The sequence below is a fragment of the Phyllopteryx taeniolatus genome, chromosome 7, assembly GCF_024500385.1.
Source record: "Phyllopteryx taeniolatus isolate TA_2022b chromosome 7, UOR_Ptae_1.2, whole genome shotgun sequence".
Taxonomy (NCBI): Eukaryota; Metazoa; Chordata; class Actinopteri; order Syngnathiformes; family Syngnathidae; genus Phyllopteryx; species Phyllopteryx taeniolatus.
In genome coordinates, this window is record NC_084508.1 from 5,883,861 (window position 1) to 5,902,696 (window position 18,836).

General features: G+C 42.6%; 2 protein-coding genes across 2 annotated transcripts in view; one reads left to right on the forward strand and one right to left on the reverse strand.

The window, feature by feature from the left end:
- dpt (dermatopontin) lies at positions 1–14,603 on the reverse strand. The gene is made up of 5 exons (XM_061780238.1): positions 14,469–14,603; positions 3,337–3,810; positions 867–992; positions 380–487; positions 1–297 (listed from the first exon to the last, which is right to left on the reverse strand). The coding sequence occupies exons 2-5, from the start codon at positions 3,615–3,617 to the stop codon at positions 231–233; spliced, it is 582 nt and encodes a 193-aa protein (XP_061636222.1). The 5' UTR covers positions 3,618–3,810; positions 14,469–14,603; the 3' UTR covers positions 1–230.
- atp1b1a (ATPase Na+/K+ transporting subunit beta 1a) overlaps positions 14,457–18,836 on the forward strand; it is a 19,264-nt gene continuing 14,884 nt past the window's right edge. Inside the window, exon 1 of the mRNA XM_061780231.1 lies at positions 14,457–14,591. Within this exon, the coding sequence (XP_061636215.1) occupies positions 14,498–14,591 (94 nt within the window). The 5' untranslated portion in view covers positions 14,457–14,497. The remainder of the gene's footprint in view (positions 14,592–18,836) is intronic.

Consider the following 18,836-nt stretch of genomic DNA (forward strand, 5'->3'; position numbering starts at 1 on the left):
TTGAATGGTTAAAGAACAATATATGTATAGTTGTCACACATACATGAATGGGACTTCCTGTAACTGACCACAACTTAATGACAATTGCTGTTTGAACGTTTTTCGATTTTTATGTGCATGCAAGTAAATGTGGATTATACGGGCCTGTGGTTGGCCCATAAAAAGTAACTGCAGGAACCACATGGTTGTCATTATCTAACAGGTACATATGACGTGTTTCTTGGACGTGTCTATAAATTCTCAAATTCACAGTCGAAGTCGGTCATCCTGCACAGGATGTACTTCCACTGGCGATCCCTGCGGGCAAATAACAACAAGACAACACTGTGAGTTTGGCAAAGACACAACCAAGAAGTTCAGAGGGCCGCTGGAGACAGACCTCAGCACTCCGCTAAAGGTGGTCTGAGCTCCTCGGATGAAGTAGCCGTAGCTGGGAACAACCAGCTCGCCCTCTTCTTGGTGTTGTTCCGGAATGTCATTGGTCTTCCTGTAATGAAAACGACACACGTTACTTGAGTATCCATAATTAAGGCGTTCGGTAATTGACCACAGCATGTAGCTAGCCCCATTAGCTTCGTTGGCTAAACGTGCTAGCACCACGGAAAGTTACAAGGCCTTAGTAGCATAGCGATAATATTTTGGTTCACAAACTAAAGAGATACAACAACAACAACAGTGAACCCTCGGAAATTGAACGCAATTGAATCCTGAAGCATATTTAATCTACCATTTTCTAGATTTTGATGTCATTTATAGCAAATAAACTCTATTGCCGTCAGAAAAATTCAAAACACTTAAGGTACTCGACCTCAAGTTTTTCCACAAAAAGCACATACAAATATTCCCCCGAATATCTGCATACATACATGCAGGAGTATGGACATCGGCGTTTATAGTAGCAGCAGTAGAACTGCCATTCCCGGTCCAGGACGCTCTCAAAGTACTTGCTCTGTACGCCCGCCACCAGGCCGTTACGGGTGCACTTAGAAGTCCTGCAAAGACAAAGGTGGGAACAATTCATTGTTCCAGACCACACTCATGGTATTACCTCCAAATATTGTCATTCATTAGATTTGTCTTGTTAATGAATATGTTTTCATATCAATATTGATTTCATTTTGGTTCAATGATTAGAAAGAAAATGTTCTCCTTCCCTGGTTTTCCTGTCAGTCGCATTGTTTACTCTTTGAGTGGTGACACAGAAAAAAAAATCTGAAGTGAAGGTCCACACACTTACACACTAATGGAGTTCATAATTTGGACGCTCAGCATGCTGAAGTATCGTGAGATGATGGTTTGAACTACCAGTATTTTTGTTTTCTTTCAGGGGCCTAAATTTCAAATTGTTCTACTTTTGTACTGTTTTTTTATTTCTGTATTTTTCAGTGTAACACATGTAGGGAACGTTGAGGTCCAAGGGGCTGGTGGGGGGGGGGGTTTGGGCATGCTTAGACATTTGTCATGGCAACACGTTCTACTAAACGTTCCCCCCCCCCACAGCGTTAATTCGAACAGCAGACTTGGATTATGTTAGTGTTCAGTAAATGTGCCGCTTCATGGAGTGTTTTGCCTTTGAATCAAATCAACTGGGAGGCAGTAAATGTGAAGTTCAACTTTACGACACAAAAAAAAAAACCTTCTTCTGTGGCCCTGAAAAGCGGTTTCGCTCGAGGTTCATCCACGGATTGTTGCGCAACTGCTGACATTTCACATAAGTTAAAAGATGACTTTTTAAAAATCTTTTTGTTGTAACTGTAACTTCCATCACCATAAACCAGTAATTCCCAATAGTGCAAAGTGAAGTACGAATAATTTTTACTGTACTTAAGTCATTTCTCAGGTATCTGTACTCTACTTGAGTGTTTATTTTTCTGATGACTTTTTAGTTTTACTCTCTACATTTGAAAACAGATATTTGTACTTTCTACTCCTTACTTTGTCAAAAGGTTTTTTTCAACCTCTGCGGATGATGACATGACGTAAAAAAAAGACGGAAATAGAAGAGAGGTAAAGTCAACCCTGGTTGAGATCTTCATTGACATCTTGGGATCTTTTAGGCGGAAAAAACTGTGTGCGGTGGGATTTTTCGAATGTCAAATATGTGCCTTGGTTCAGTAAATGTTTTCACACTCTACGATGTGGCATGTGGCAAATACAATTTTTAAAAAATGCAGCCTCCGGGGGGCCGTCAAAACGAGCTTCATGCTTTCCCACAAATAAAAGACGTGTAACTTTACAGGAGTGAAGTTTCAAACTCAAAGTTTCTAACTTCAGAAGAATAAAGTTATATCAGCGACAGCAAAAACCTGTAACTTAAGTGATAGCGATGACAGAAAAATGATTTTAATTTTACGAGGAAAAGGTTACTTTGTGAGAAGTCGCAATTTCACGAGAAAACAGAGAGGGAAAATATGTAAAACATTTAATATGATGTAATTATGTAATAAGAATAACAAGAATAATGTAAGAACAACCCAAAAATAAGATCAAAATTTAACATTGCAGCAATTAAGATGGTGAACATTTTAAGACAATAAAATTGTAAGAACAAAGAGAATTTCTTTTTTTCTGTACATAACCAGAGTGAACGCTTGCATGTGCTAAGGAGACCGGGAGAAGCTCATCCATGCTTGTATCTCAAGCAGACTTGACTATTGTAATGGTCTTCTGACTGGACCCCCCAAAAAGGGCATTAAACAGCTGCAGCTCATTCAGAATGCCGCAGCTCGGCTTCTGACCAGAACAAAGAGGTCAGTGCATATTACTCTAAATTCTAACGTCTTTACACTGGCTCCCAGTCAGCTTTAGAATAGATTTTAAAGTTCTGCTACTGGTCTATAAATCACTAAATGGTTTAGGTCCTGACTACATGAAAGCAATGCGAATGGAATATAAACCCAGTAGGGCTCTGAGATGGACAGACTCAGGTCCAGAGCAAACATGGTGGAGCAGCATTTAGCGATTATGCTGCACACCAATGGAATAAGTTGCCAACAGAAGTGACATCATCCCCAAGTGTGCATGTTTTTAATTCCAGTTTAAAAAGTCTTCTTTTTTTCCTCATGCTTTTTTCCACTTTTAAATGATATTTCTTGCACTGTACGCTGTTTTAATTGTACTTGTATTTTTTTTCTTTGTTTTAAATGTTTATAAGCTGTTTATTTCTTTGTTTTTAACTGCTTTTCATCATGTAAAGCACATTGAGTTACGTTGTGTACGAAATGCGCTATACAAATACATTTGCTTTGCTTTGCTTTGAACAAGAATAGTCACAATTTTGCATTAACAGTCAGAAAAACAACACAGAAATAACAGACCACCGTGAATATCACCTACCACTCCAAGCCGGCACGGTTGATGTCGTCCCACCAGCAGTCGGTGGGGGGTCCCAGCCCCTCAGGCGTGGGCTGGCACTCGAAGGACCAGAGGCGGTCGGAACCGTCGGCGGCGCTGAAGTAGCTCCTGATGGCCACCAGGGCCTCGCCGTGGGGGCACTGGAAGCTGAAACCTTGGCGAAAGCCGTTCACCCAGCCCATGTCCCCGTGGTCGTGCGACGGCGACTGGCCCCGCACCGAGACCACCAGGGACCAGGCCAGCGTCACCAGAACTGGATTCATGTCGAGGGCTGAGGACTTGTGCTGCTCTCGCTGGCAAAGGCCTGCTTATAAACCTCCAGATGTTTGGCATCCGGCGTCGATGTAAATGAGCCGCTGGGAGCTACGATCCAAAAGTCATCGGACTTCGTTGACCCTTTTAAGGTGGACTCAGAGAAAAGATTGCAGGAATTCCTCTCAGCTTGTTAGAGTGCACCTTAAAAGACGGGAAGAGTGCACCTTAAAAGACGGGATTTTTCATTTATTACACGCAATTCAAATACTGACGTCATCTTTGTTAGCCTCTAGCGTGCACTCACTCACGTGTTAGCAATCGTAGCCATGTGTTCCACTTCAATATAAACACCAAGAAAGAGTGTTTTTGGGAAGGAGCACACGTGAAAGGAATGATCCAGGACAACTGGACCTTGCAACCATTTAACATGACATTTCAATGTAGCACTGATTAGCACAGTTAAGAGGTCCTGGGTTCAAATCCGGTCTCCGGCCACACTCCTGTGTGGCGTTTGGATGTTCTCCCTGTGCCTGCGTGGGTTTTCTTCAGGTACTCGGTTTTCCTCCCACATTCTCAAAACTTGCATGGGTAGGTTAATTGACGAGAAGACTACATTTTCAGAATCACATAAATCCTGATTGAACGTTTTGCCGTGATTGGATGCTGATAGAACTTGGACTGGAAAATATTTTCCTGATTTATTACTGACACAGGTTGGCCCCTGGTAGGTAGGTCATCGTTTGGTTTGTTGGGACTGTATGTAGGTTGGTTGGCTGGTTGGTTGCTACATTGGCAGGGACCTAGGTAAATAGGTTGATAGGTATAGATGAGTAATGTAGTAGGTAGCTGAGTTAGTAGGTAGGTAGGTGGGTAAGTTGTTTTGGTTGGTTGCTAGGTAGGTTGGTAGGGATCTAGGTAAATAGTCTTACAGGTAGTTAAGTAGCTTGGTCGGTAGGTATGTAGGTTGTGAAGTTAGTAGGTTGGTAGATTAAAATGATTTTATGATGATTTTTTTAAATTGAAGAATTAAGGGACAATAATATACTTTAATTTTCTAGGCAAATTAAGGCAAAATATTTCATTTTCAAAACCTTTCAGCCATGTTTTTGTTGATTTTTTTTTTTGGGTCATTTTGTTATAATAATAAAAAAAAAAAACAGTCCCAACCTTATGTTTTGTTTGTTTCTTATGTATTTATCTAATACACATATACCTACTTTTGGCGCAACTAGCAAATAAACATTATGATATACACTAAAAACTTATCAAACATGAAATACAGCACACTTGAACGTTACGTACCACCATCCCTTGGAGAGCCATTAGTGGACTGTAACCCGACAGTGCCTCACTCTTCATTAAGCTAATTGCCTAAAAAGGGCATTCACTGGAATCCTCCATTTTACACACACACAAGCCACTAAGTGCCCTGTCACTGAGCATCGGTGTGGTCTGTTTTCCGTGGAAAGAAAAAAAAAAAAAAGGTGAATTAGCAAAGGATTTTATTCACGAGGTGTCGCATTGCCAATCATTCTCCCCCCACGTTGCCTGTACTCACGCTTATATAATCGACACATAACATTAGGCCGAGTCTGTTTTACGACATGTTTTAAGTGTTTTTAAGTGGAGGATATTTAAAGCGATGCGCTATTTTAGTATTAGGACTTTCATTGAAAAGACCCCCAAAATAGTGGTAGTTTTGTGAGAAGAAATCATGTCCTGTTTTTGAATAAAGGAAATAAAGTGGGGTTTTTTCCCCCCCCCCTTCATCGATTAATTGAAAAATTACGATCACGATAATCATTAGTTGCAGCCCTACTTGTGACTGTCAGCCAATGACACATTGTTTCCAAGCGTCCTCCGGTCTCCGCGGCAACCTGCCGAGCATCTCTTGTCACCCTGATTAGTGAGGGGAAGGCATCCATTTGTTCTTTGAGGGTCTCGCTATTCCATACCCCCCACCCTCCCTGTGATTATCTTCAAAGCATCCCAAAATAAAACACTGGTTCATGTTCCAAAATAAGAGTCCTGAACGGGAGCACAACCGGCGGATATTTATAGACGGCGCCGTCTATTTTAGGGCCGTCTATTGGGAGCGGGGCTTGTTGAATGTACGACTTCATTCACCTACAGTGGGGCCTCGACGAGTGTCAGAACACAATAAAACATAACAAAAGGGAATCTGAATCAATGAGAAGCGGTTAGCACATCTGCTTCACAGTTCTGAGATTGGGGGTTCGAATCTGGGCTCCTGAGTTTGTACTAATCCATGTCAATGACTCCACAAAACCAATGCATATCAGTAAACCTCATATGCTATATACAGTATCACAATTACCAAGAATAAAAAAAAAAAATCTAATGTTCAATTGCAGACAAAGAATCCAAAGGGATACAAATAATGATGACAAATGTTGTAAAACAGAGTTTAAAGGGACCCAGAGGCAAAGTCACGGTTTGACTCACTCCACTTACAGTACGATTCCTCCATCCATTTTCCGTACTGCTTATACGATTCACTTCAATTATTTTACAATTCTCTGTAGGTATGATACAACATGATTCACTCTAGTTAATACGATTCTCTCCGATTATGATGCACGGCGGTTTTGATACAATACAATTGATTCATGATTCACTCTAGTTAATACGATTCTCTCCGATTATGATGCACTGCAGTTTTGATACAATACAATTGATTCATGAAGTGATTCAATTCACTCTATTTATGATATAATAACATTTGCTGCCGTTACAAAACGATTCACTCATTACAATACAATATGATTCAATACGATTTCCATACAAAACCATTCACTCCAGTTACAAGATGATATAATTTTGGACGGACAGAAAGACAAACTGATTTCAGACGGTCCTTGAAGGCAACCTGGCTTTGCAAATGTAGCTATGAAATGTATTTTATTCATAACCCTCCATTTTGGCTTTTACTATCCATTGTTGTCGCAAATTAAATTGTCTAGACGTTGTTAGGTGTAATGTTTAGCTACTGTAATTCTTTATAAGACTTTAAACTGCGACAATTACAGTGATAAGCGTGACTTGTTTTGACAATAAAACACAGCCATAAACGTAATCACATTTTAGGGCCCCGCAGCCCCGGTGCATTGTGGGAAAACATCCTGTTTAACCTTTATACAGTAAACTGTTCATTTTCCATGCACATATACCAGTAGTATAACCTGGGCAACGAATATCCTCGTAATAATTGTCAATATCAAATGATGTACGACAGATCTTTTCCAAATGTATTAAAAGCCTGTGACATTAATACACGGATGACTAATCTTTCAACCATGTTTCAGAGGAAAAGGGAAAGTATATTTTGTCAGGTTCTAACAGCGTGCCTGGCTGCCAGCTCCATAATGAAATATGACAACTGTTTACATGACATGGATCTGGTTTGCATCGGAACTACGCAAAGGACATTTTCCACAAAGAAGGAGCACGCCATACAGCACGGGTGTCAAACTGGTGGCCCGGGGGGCCAGATCTGGCCCGCCACTCATGTTATGTGGCCCACGAAAGCAAATCAAAATTGCTCATTGTGTTCTGGCGTAATACCATTGAGATATTTGCAAGCATTATTTTGTTCGCAATCCCACTTTGAAAAAAATGTAATAGTCAAAAAACATGTTTTTATAGGCTTCTGATTTCAAAACTGGTTATTCATCAATGTGTTGCGTATACTGTATGTAATTACAGTATATGAGGTAATCTTTCATTTATACGGGTTCACAGTTGTAGCAGCCCTCCGAGGGAAGTCATAACTACACCCCTGCCACACAGGATCACAATGGCTGCCGTACCTCATTAGTCACTTTTTCCTATCAGTGGCCATAAAGTACTCCAAGGGCTAAATTTATGAATTAAATAGAATGCAACACTCAAACAAACGCTTATTATTATCCCTAAACTAGTGTTTGTAGAACGATGGACCGCTTGTGTGAGGAATGTTATGATTTCAGAATGTCCATGAAGGCAACACTAATGATGCCGACTATATTTGTTGCCTTTTGTTTACATTCCCATCTCCATATTATTTAGCCTTGCAGTGTTTGTTTCATTCCCAACTTATTTACTATTTATTGATCCACGTACACTTTTGCAACATGCAACGCTGCTGACTATGCTTGTTGTCTTTTGTTCACATTCACATCTCCATACAGTTTATAGTACATCTGCATATCATACGTGCCGTTTATTTATGCATGTACAGTTGCCAATCTTCAATTCATGCGCAGCTTTCATTGACACACTCAAAGGCTGACATTCGCTGATATAATTATGAATGCCGACATAGTTCAACGCTAAAAACTAAGACAATCTGCGGTATGCGGTGTCAAAAGGTCCCCCAGCGTGGTTCTATTCCCCCCCCCCCACCCCCACCCCCCAACAGACCTTTGATGCTTAATTGGGCTTCACTGATTAAATTACGAGCCTGACCAAAAGGCCAACACAATAACCTCGACAAATCACGGTGTGCCAGGCAGCCATTGGGGTGGAAAAAAGAAATAATAATGTCAGTGGTTGCTTGGAAGGAAGATGCGCGTCTCATATAAGACAAAAAGGCCACACTGGAAAAAAGAAGCGTCACATTGTTTAGCAGTTGTGTGAGGAAAGCTATGATTTTGGACTGTCCCTGAAGGCAACGTCTGTCGATGGATGGTCATTTGGTGATTGCTCAGTCGTGCAGGGACATGTCTGATTTCAGACAGTTCCTGAAGACAACCCCTGACTTAGATTGTTATTCAGCCAGTGGAACAATCGTGCGAGGAAAACGCTTTATACTGTAGCTAGAGAGACATATCTTCGTGGAAGGCTTTCCACGAGGTTATGTACTAGTGTGTTTATAGTCATTCTTGTTTTTGTTCTTCCAGGAGCGCGGTAGTGAGGTCACATATTGGTCGGGAAGGTCTGACTCTTTGTCTCTGCTCTAATTCGTCGCAAAGGTGCGCTATTGGGTTGAGATCAGGACTCTGTGCCGGCAATTCAAGTTTGGCCACACCTAACTCTCTCATCCACGCCTTTTTAAAATTGACTTTGTGCAATGGTACACAGACAAGTTAGAACATGAAGGGTCCACCCCTGAACTGTTCCCACAAATTTGGGAGCTATGGAATTGTCCTAAGTTTGGGCCCCTTAGTTCCAGTGGAAGGAACTCCACAGGCTTCATCAAGATTCAGACTGTGTCGTGAAAGAGGTGACTAATAAGCAAGGACGCACACTGTGCAAGGTCAGAGCAGAAGCTACAGTTTACAATTTGAACGTAGCACAGCCTTCTTTGACGAATAGCTTCGACTTGCCTCAGGTGTCCTCAGTGTTTACCAAGTGGATGGCTACGTAAATTGACTTAACAGGTTTTACAACTAAAATGCCCGTAGCGGTAATTGCGTAGAGATGATTTGCGTGACTTCCACCTACATAAGCAATCTCCTGGAAAAAACAAAACAAAAAACAAACTGCTGTACTGTGCATGACAGAATTTGACATACAGGGTTAGTGGTTTACCTTAAGTTTTATTTTGAACTACGTAACTCAATTACGTGTCAGTCGGTTAACTTCAAAAAGTGAGTACCGGGAGTTTTACTTTACAGTGGTGCCTTGTGATCAGAGTTTAATTTGTTCTGTGACCACGCTTGTATCTCAAATCATATTTCCCCATTGTAATGAATGGGAATGCCACTAATCCGTTGCACCCTGCCCCCCAAAAAACCTAATTTTTTTGCAATGTGCTTTTTAATAAGAGTAATAGCACTCTTAGAAATTGCTCTTTACAAAAACATATAATCATAACTAAATATTACGTAAAGAATTAAACCGTTTGTGCATAATGGTTAATTCATTGTGGCTCCTTCTGGTATGTGTGACATGGTCACCAGGGGGCGGTATTATAGTTATTAAGATACAAACCAAGATTTTCAAAACTACTTAAATTGACTCAGTAAGCCACCATTATTATTATTATTAGTTGTTGTTTTTTCGCAGAGGATAAAGAAAATATGCCTGTGAGTATTGCTATATTGTCTGTCTCCATGCATTGTTCCACCGCCTTTATTCAAAGCCAGCCTTAAAGAAGAAGTTACAGGACTGCGAGAGCCAGAAATTATGCTCGTTTGTAGATGACCAAATACTTATTAAATGATCTAAAAATCAAACAATGTGATTGTCTGGATTTAGTTTTTCTCATTTTGATTTTTGGTGAGGTATACCTATCATGAAAATGACAGGCCTCTCTCATCTTTTTAAGTGGAAAATTTGAAGTTTGTGAAGGAGTCGGTCCGTTGTCCATATTTGGACCCTCCCCCCAACTCCCGGGGCTGCCTGCATAGACACACTATTGTTGACGGGTTCGAGTCGGGCGGGCTCTCCGCATACCAGATTCTGTCCACAGGCCATCTCAGAATCCTGCACCTTCTGGTAATCTTGGCTAAGCCTTGATCTGTGCAAACACGGCGGGCCTGCTCTGCTATCGCCGCATAAGAATCAATAGCGTCGCCGGCGGAGTGCATTATATTGCTTACTTTTTGGACGGAGTGAAAACAGATGCTGCTTGCTACTCGGGTTCGGGTATTTTAATCATCTTTACTGTACTAAAAAAGTGTGAAAATAAGTGAATCGCTGTGTAGTGTAATACAGTGATGCCTTGTGAGATACGAGCAAATATTTGGGATACGAGCGCTGTATGACCTCAACTCCCTTCACAACAAGCAGCAGTTTGGGCAGATAGAGAACAATTCTTCTACTTCTTCTTCTTCTTCTTCAAAAACAAAAAGGCTTCAAGCTGTTTAATGCCACTTCCTGATGTTTCCACAACGAGAACACAACGGCAGCAACACATGCAAAAAGACAATATAACAATACTCACAGGCGCATATTCTTTATCCTCTGCAAAGAACGACTAATATTACTGAAGCCTTCTTCGTTTGTGTCTGCATGACAGAATTATACTGCACCCAGATGGCCAAGTCACGCACACCAGAATGGGACGCAATGAATTAATCATGATGCATGAACTCCTTAACTCTTTACATTCTATTTAATTATGTTATTACAAACACATTGGAATTTTTTTATTTAATTCATTTTTTGGGGGTGGGGCGTGGGGGGGCGTTCTCTATTCATTTCAATCGGGAAAGATGATTTGAGGTCCAAGTGCTTTGAATTACAACCTTGGTCAAGGAACAAATGAATCTCATATATAGTCTTGCTTCTCCAACACATATCAGAAGCCCCTTTTGTAAGAGCCGGCATTATTTTGCTTTTTCCCTGTTGTTGTTCTGTATCTACGGTATTGATGACACATTTTTCCACCATAGGAGCTAGTACGAGAAACCACTTTTGAGCTGTTTGTATAAGCTGCCGTTATTCCACCATCTTTTCATGTTGCTGCCGTTGCAGCCATTCCTCCACCTTTTTTCCTCATATCACGGTGGTCACAAGCATGAAATGGGACAAATTGGCTACTTTAGGAAAAGCAAAGGCAGATCAATACCACTCTAGCCCGTCAATTTTGCTAGGTCTCTGTGTGAAACAGCCAAAAAAGTGACTACATTGCTCTCCGAAATCAAACCTGTAGTGCAAAATGTAACTATGCACCATCATCATTATACCAATGCAGATACAGTCTACATGGCAGCTACATGTCGGAGCAGCTAAGGCAGTCAAGCTAATCATGCCATAAATCAGACCCCCACTTTGCTCCCGCCGTCTCTGTGCTCAATATAAATCTGATTTGAAGAGCTTGGAGTGTGAGTTGCAATTGTTCGGTAGCCAAATCCTGGCTCAATAATACACACACACACACACACACACACACACACATGAGGTGGAAACTTACTGCCTCGCAGGCACAAAGGCTGTGTGTGAACGGAATTTGTCGCGAGCCAGAGGTTTAACTGTTAAAATGAAAAAGACTATGCTAATTCCACCATAAAGACTCACTCAGAGAGGTCAAACAAAAGTGAAAATAAATTCCCAGACACACACCTTTATTCAGATCTGTAACAACAAAGCCAAATAGTTGTGTTTTTTTTGGCCTATGCCAGATCCCGCTACAAAGTTTGTGGAACTAGGTTAAATAGTTTTAATATAATCTGGCACACAATGAGGTAAACACACAAATCTGGTGCATAAGAAAAGCAGAGCAGAAAAACAACCACAGGAAAATGAACAAGCCATTTCCAAACATTTTATGCTGTTGTTAAGTAAAAGTTTTAAAAGATCTATACAATGATGCTTTTCCACCCCAGGCCTGCGGGTGGTGGTAATGAGCATTACAAGGTGAGCATCTAGTTTTCCGCCACGGAACAACGAGGCACTCTAAATTAGCCACACCGGCGCAAGGCCCCTGTCCACACGCTGGCGGTCAAGTCTGGCTTAAAATTTTAAAAAAAAAAATGTAAAATTGTTTTTATTCCGGCGGCACGGTGGCCGACTGGTTAGAGCGTCAGCCTCACGGTTCTGAGGACCCGGGTTCAATCCCTGGCCCCGCCTGTGTGGAGTTTGCATGTTCTCCCCGTGCCTGCGTGGGTTTTCTCCGGGCACTCCGGTTTCCTCCCACATCCCAAAAACATGCATTCATTGGAGACTCTAAATTGCCCGTAGGTGTGAATGTGAGTGCGAATGGTTGTTTGTTTGTATGTGCCCTGCGATTGGCTGGCAACCAGTTCAGGGTGTACCCCGCCTCCTGCCCGATGACAGCTGGGATAGGCTCCAGCATGCCCGCGACCCTAGTGAGGAGAAGCGGCTCAGAAAATGGATGGATGGATGTTTTTATTCCCCCCTCCTCGCTCTTCCGTCCTTCTCTGCGTGACCTGCGCACTCTCACAGCTGACAATGAGGCGCTCTATAGCGGCTTTGTCAGCCCGACGCTCAGGTCAACATGCTGACTGTCAAGTTTGACATAAAAAAAAAAAAAAAAGAAACCTTTTTGCTCTTCTGTCTTTCTGCATGACCAGCGTACACTAACGACTGACAACGAGACCACTTCAGGTTCAACTACACGTCAATTGCAGGTAATTCATAATACAGCTGCAAATAATTATTTACCGGTACATCTAAAAAAATAAAAATTAAAAAAAAGAATAGAATTATTCCAGTTTACTGAGATGGCATACCTAAATGTATTGTACAACAGAAGCCTGCAGATGACTATAGATTGCCTGTGTGGTGACCCTCAAGAGGGAGACATTCTCCAAGGGAGGGGCAGAATATGAAAGGGTTAAAGGGGGTTGTTGGCTCCAAAGGGAGTGGTTGGCTGGTGTCAAAACAGTGTGTAGAGAGTAAAGTGACATGAGTGGTTCTCGTCTTTTCGTCATGTTTTTCCCCCCACAATTATAATAAAATAAATATATTCAAATTTATTGAGATGTACCAGTATGTAATATTCCTATTATTTTTTTTCCCATATCTTGATCAGGATTCAGTTCCTGGGTTGGGTCGTCCATCCATCCATTTTCTGAGCCGCTTCTCCTCACTAGGGTCGCGGGGGTGCTGGAGCCTATCCCAGCTGTCATCGGGCAGGAGGCGGGGTACACCCTGAACTGGTTGGGGTTGGGTCGTACCATGTCAAAAATATTGTTCATTGTTTTCCAAAGGAAAAGCAGATGTCTGGAAATGTCTGATTTTGATTAAACACAAAGATAATCAGTCTGCTTTTCATTGAGGAGGCATTTGCAGGTTTTCAAAAAATATCTTTGACCGTGTCGGTCTATAATGTTTGTAGAAACAAATCTCTGAATTCACTTTGCAGGGTTTTAGGACATTGGACTTTCCGAAGAGACAGAGAATCACTGTAAGGCACAGGTGTCAAACTTAAGACCCTGGGGTCAGAATCAGCCCGCCACATAATTTTGTCAAATCATGTGCATCAGGTTCCATTATTCTTGCTAAAATATGTACCAAAATTTCAAATTGTCATTTGTAAAAAATATCATGTTAAAATACAAGCACTTTTTTTTTTTACAGTAACCTAACAAACCATTATCCTTGACTTATGATTTTAAAACTAGTTATCCATCAATTTGTTGTGTACACGTAGTAATATAATGAGGCAATTAAAACACTCATTGCCATTGACGGCTTTAGAAGTCAAACATCCATGGTAACTAGGAAGGCTGGCAGTGAATGAGTTAAACATATGGTTTCACAGCCATAACGGCCCCCTGAGCGTACCCGTAACTAAAATGAGTTTGACACCCTTACTGTACGGGATTAGTGAGCCACCATTTTGTCTTCATGTACCCCAACAGACTTCCACTACTGTTGCAGTCATATAGAGTCACTCCATTTGTCGTCAAACAGGCACCCACGTTTTAGCTCAATCAAGGTAGTGACGTCAACAACCGCCACTACGTTCGAAGGGGAGGGGGGTGGGGCCTGGGGGTCACGGTTGCTATGGCACCTGGCCCATTTTGTCTCCCGCTCTTGGCAACTGTGCGACATCCCCCCCCCACACCCCTCCCATTTGCAGCCCCTCCCTCCCTTGGGCCCCGCCCTTTAGTGTGATGTCATAAAGCAATGCGACATTCAGATTGGCTCATTCGTTCGGCCTTTCTTACCACCCTCCTCCCACTTGCTGTGGAAGTTTGCGGGCGGAGTCGCACGCTGTGGAAGAGAGAAAGAGAAAGAGAGAAGGCAAAAAAAAGAAGAAGAGAGAGAGTGAGAGTGAGGGGAGCGCGCTTCAAGCAACGGTGCGGGCTTACAAAGTGTCCTTTTCGTGTTTCCGGTGAGGAGCAGCAGTTAGTCTCCTCCGCAAAACATTCTCAAGTGGTCGTGGGTTGCTCCCCCCCCCCCCCAAAAAAAAAGAAATAAGAAGAAAAAAAGTTGGAGCTTACCGGCGTGCTCGTGGCGGGACTTCTATAACATGTCGGGGAATAAGGACACCGACGGCGGCTGGAGGGGCTTTCTGTGGAATTCCGAGAGGAAGGAGTTTCTGGGGAGAACCGGCGGCAGTTGGTGTAAGTCTTCCATTTTTGTTTTGTTTTTTTCCCCCGAGTGACTGTTGAATGTCACGTTGAGCGGCTTTTCTCGCCACCTTCCTCCCTTTTTTTTTTTCTGGCGACAAGAAGGCGGCATGGTTGGTGAGCGAGGCGGGCAGCACCTGTTCGAGTTCTCCGCCGTTGACAAGGCTGCGTCGTGACTTGTCGGAGGGGTTCTTCTCCCCCCCCCCACTGCCGCCGCCGCCGCCGCCTCCTTCCACTACTTGGAAGTTGCGTCGTCATTTTGATTTTGGGAAATCGACGAAGACGAGAAAAAGATAACAAAACGTCGGAGCCAACTTTAAAGCAAAAAAAATAAAATAAAATAAATGTACAATTAAATTAAACGACCAGAATCGACAATTTGAGCTCAAATCCATTCATTTTAACGGCCGATAGTTACTGCAAATGGATGACAGTTATTAACGGAGGGATGACGAGAGATTAAGGCGTAGTCGGTGGTGCTTGTGGTGAGGGGGTTCATTTAAAAAAAAAAAAAGGTCACCCCTGAAGGACACCTTGTGTGGGGGGCAGGGGGGGCAAGACTTTTCACTCGAGCCGGTGGTGAAAGTTGTGTTCCGTGGGCTCGCCCACAATCACTTCTCCAGCAACGACAAACTAGTCCAGTGATTTGGTGGTTTAGTTTAAGTGTCTACTTAAAGAAAAAAAAAATGAAAAAATGAAAAAAATGTTAATCAATGAAAAAAAAAACAAAAAAAACTTTTCCCACCCTGAATAGCTAACATTCCAGTTAGTGTTTGCCTCATCAAGCTTGACGTGGTTGACTAATAACACGTGATGTGGAGCCCCACCTCCCACCCACCACGAATTGCATGTTAATCACATCTTGAGTGCGTCGATTCCGGTACGGTCGAACTGATCACGACTCACATGTCTCAGCCCCCCCCCCCCCCCCCCCCCCCCCCCCCCCCCCCCACAACACCCCCCACCGCCCTCCTCCGCTGTCGAACACATATGCTTCTATTTTCCAAAAAGAGGAAACTTGACTTGTCGTTTATTCATCTGCAAAAAAATGAACTCAAGTTCCCTTCCACCGTACACGACCAGCTTATAAATAACACCACTGTGTGCGGCTGTCACCAAAAGACGTCACTTTGTCGCCAAAATGTTCACAAGCAACAGGTTTGTCCATGAACGCAACACGGACAGTGCTCAACCGAACCAGTGGGGCTATACGAATTAACACCAAAATCCAGTTGGATGCGGTTGTATTGTGACGACGTAAGAGATTGAAGCTAACTTCAAAGCTCCAAAGGGGCTACAGTGTCAATGAACGCACCACAGAGAAGGCAATGCTATGAAAAGGGGGGATTGGGGGGGGTGGTGCCAGCACCAGTGTGAATGTGGCAATGGTTTGTTCACCACAAGCTCCTGCTGCAGTGTTGGGGGATGGGGCTCTTTCCATTGACTTGTCCCAGGTTGTTGTGCCTGTTCTTGTACTGCTAGGTAAACACTGATCCTTCCCAGCCTTCCTTCTAGTGTGCATGTGTACGCTTCTCCTGTGGTGTTGCACGTGTAAAAATCAAGTTTTCGGTTGCGATTTTGATAAGTTCCATGTCGTACCGATGAAAGTGATTTCAAGACCTCCCCACCACCGAAGCAAACGAAGCGCTACCGACCCTATTATTTGCACACAAATTTATCAAAGGCATATTTTTAAACTCAGGAGAATATCTGTGTTGATAACGTGAGTTGTGGGAGTGTCTGCGGCAGTCCCAGCAAGGAGTCTTATCAGACTCATTATCTTGAACTGCACACTGTGCAACAGCCACCGTGTGCCATTGATAATTTGCATGGGCACGTGCTCCATTTTAGAAAAGATGCGTCTTGCGGTGTTTTGAATGGGATGCTCGCACTGGCCTCGAGACAGATTTTTCAAAAGTTTGCGTTTGTGCTCTCCAAAAAAAACTACACATTCTTATTTGACAATGGTCCAATGTAAATGAAGGAGTAGGTCATACAAGACAGTTTACGAAAAAATAAAAACGTCATTGTGTTTACAAAACCAACAGCATTTTGGAGCCTAAAATCACAAATGTCAGTAAAATCAGTCTTTGAAATTGGTAGCGTGACTAGTGTGTAAAAATGGAGGTCATGTAACGAGTCTAAACAAGAATGGCCGGCGCTGTGCACGGACACGTTGCTATTGTAATCTTTGTGTTTATAATACAACGAAAGTGTACGCTTACTACACCACCAGTGTGTCATACACGGGTCACATTACTCCCATATGTCAACTTGATAAAATCGTATACACGTGGGCGTATACTATTTAAAAAAAAAAAAAGAAAATCGAGGACAGTAGACTTGGTGGTATAAATCCACGCCGTACTGGCTTTGCAGCACTCCCAATATGTTAACGCTGATCGCCGTCTTGTTTCGTACAACCTTTCAAAAATGCTAAGAAACAACAATTTTGCTAGGTTTTTGTTGCATAAACCAGGGCATCAACCGAGATCCTTAACTCAGCCCTGCGATTGGCTGGCGACCAGTTCAGGGTGTACCCCGCCTCTCACCCGAAGATAGCTGGGATAGGCTTCAGCACGCCCGTGACCCTAATGAGGAGAAGCGGTACGGAAGATGGATGGATGGATGGATGGATCCTTAACTCAAATATAATACCATTTAATTAATACCTTTTTAATAACTTGAGTTTTTTAATCGAATCTAAACTTCTTACATAGATTGAGTTAATACAACTACACTAGAGCTGCAGCTATTGAATATTTTTTAGAATGACTTATTCAACCGATTATCCAATTGATTAATCAAGCAATTGAATAAGTTGATTTCGCATCATTCAACAACAAAATATGCATTGAGGTGCTGATATAATTGTTTTCCGCTTGGGGTTGCTATACGTTCCACACTATTAATATCTTTGACTGAGTGTGTGTGGCTATAAAAGGTGGGGCCTGGTCTGGTGAGTTATGTGGGAGTAGAATGATCCTGAAGGTGTTGGTTGTTGTGAGCTCAGGTTAGTGGCCGGTTGTTAACTGGCTCACCGTTAAACACTCTGCCATGTTAAATGGCAAACGTCTGTCGTGGCCGTGGCAGCTCCAGTGTGAATTTGCTTAGTACATGTTTATTTTGTCACCAATTTCTCAATAAACCAATTGAAAGTGCACTAGCAGCTATGTCTATTCTTAACCACTTGCATTTCAATATTTTCTAACGAGCGGTTAGGCTATATTAAACCAGCTAACATCAATATCTTGTGTTGGCGATCGTAGCTGTGGTGTTGTGGTAGGTTAGAGCTGCTTTGCAGTAGGCACATTGCAGATTGCATTTTGTTACCTTGTTTTTCTATCCATCCATCCATCCATTGTCTGTACCGCTTATCCTCACAAGGATCGCGGGCGTGCTGGAGCCTTTCCCAGCTATCTTTGGGCGAGAGGCGGGCTACACCCTGAACTGCTCGCCAGCCAATTGCAGGGCACATATAAACAAACAACCATTCGCGCAGACATTCACACTCAAGGGCCACCGTTGTTTTTAAGTATTAAATAATCACAAACTTTGGAAATTGTCTTTTACGCACGCGTTCCTTCTGGCTCGCTGCCATCACGGCAACTTATTTCTACACTGAGTGGTGCACGCAACTGCAGTAACACTATTTGATGGAAAACGTGGAGAAATCAATGCGAAGGGAGATATTTTGCCTTAACTTTTTTATATTTGAGTTATTCAATTGTTTCAGCCCTAAACTACAGACCAATGGCCAATACAACCCCTGACTGTCAATCGCCGGACTGCAATCGCAAATTTCAAGCGCTACTTTTGGCTCTGACCTCGCGGACATGAACAAAGGACTTGTCGTTGCTATTCGGAGCACACCTCAGTTGCACCTGTGGCTGTGAGGAAAACTCTCATTTGCCTCACAAATGACCAGGCACTCACTCGTATAAACGTGCATACAAACAGGTGCTGAGATTCTTGCTATGGCTAATAACAAAAAGAAAGGCCTACAGTTGATCTGATAGGAGGTGTTGTGAAAACAAGAAAGTATACATTGGCTGTAGTTTCCAGCGGTGCATGTGGGCATAACCTAAAATGGATGCTGCTCTCGGAAGGCAAAACACCTGTCAAAGTCGCTTCCGAATCGTCGCACCAACACGCTACCATTACTTGAAACTTCTCAGTCAACATTAGGCCTACTGGGGTGGGTAGGACGTGGCCGAGTAGAGGAGAGGGCACTCGGGG

Bases quoted from the DNA above. Each gene is read 5' to 3' on its own strand.
- dpt (XM_061780238.1), bottom strand. From the start codon at position 3,617: ATGAATCCAGTTCTGGTGACGCTGGCCTGGTCCCTGGTGGTCTCGGTG. The intron at 993-3,336 runs GTAGGTGATATT...TTGTCTTTGCAG, and splicing joins AACCGTGCCGGCTTGGAGTG to GACTTCTAAGTGCACCCGTA. The intron at 298-379 runs GTCTGTCTCCAG...ATTTGCCCGCAG, and splicing joins ACCTTTAGCGGAGTGCTGAG to GGATCGCCAGTGGAAGTACA.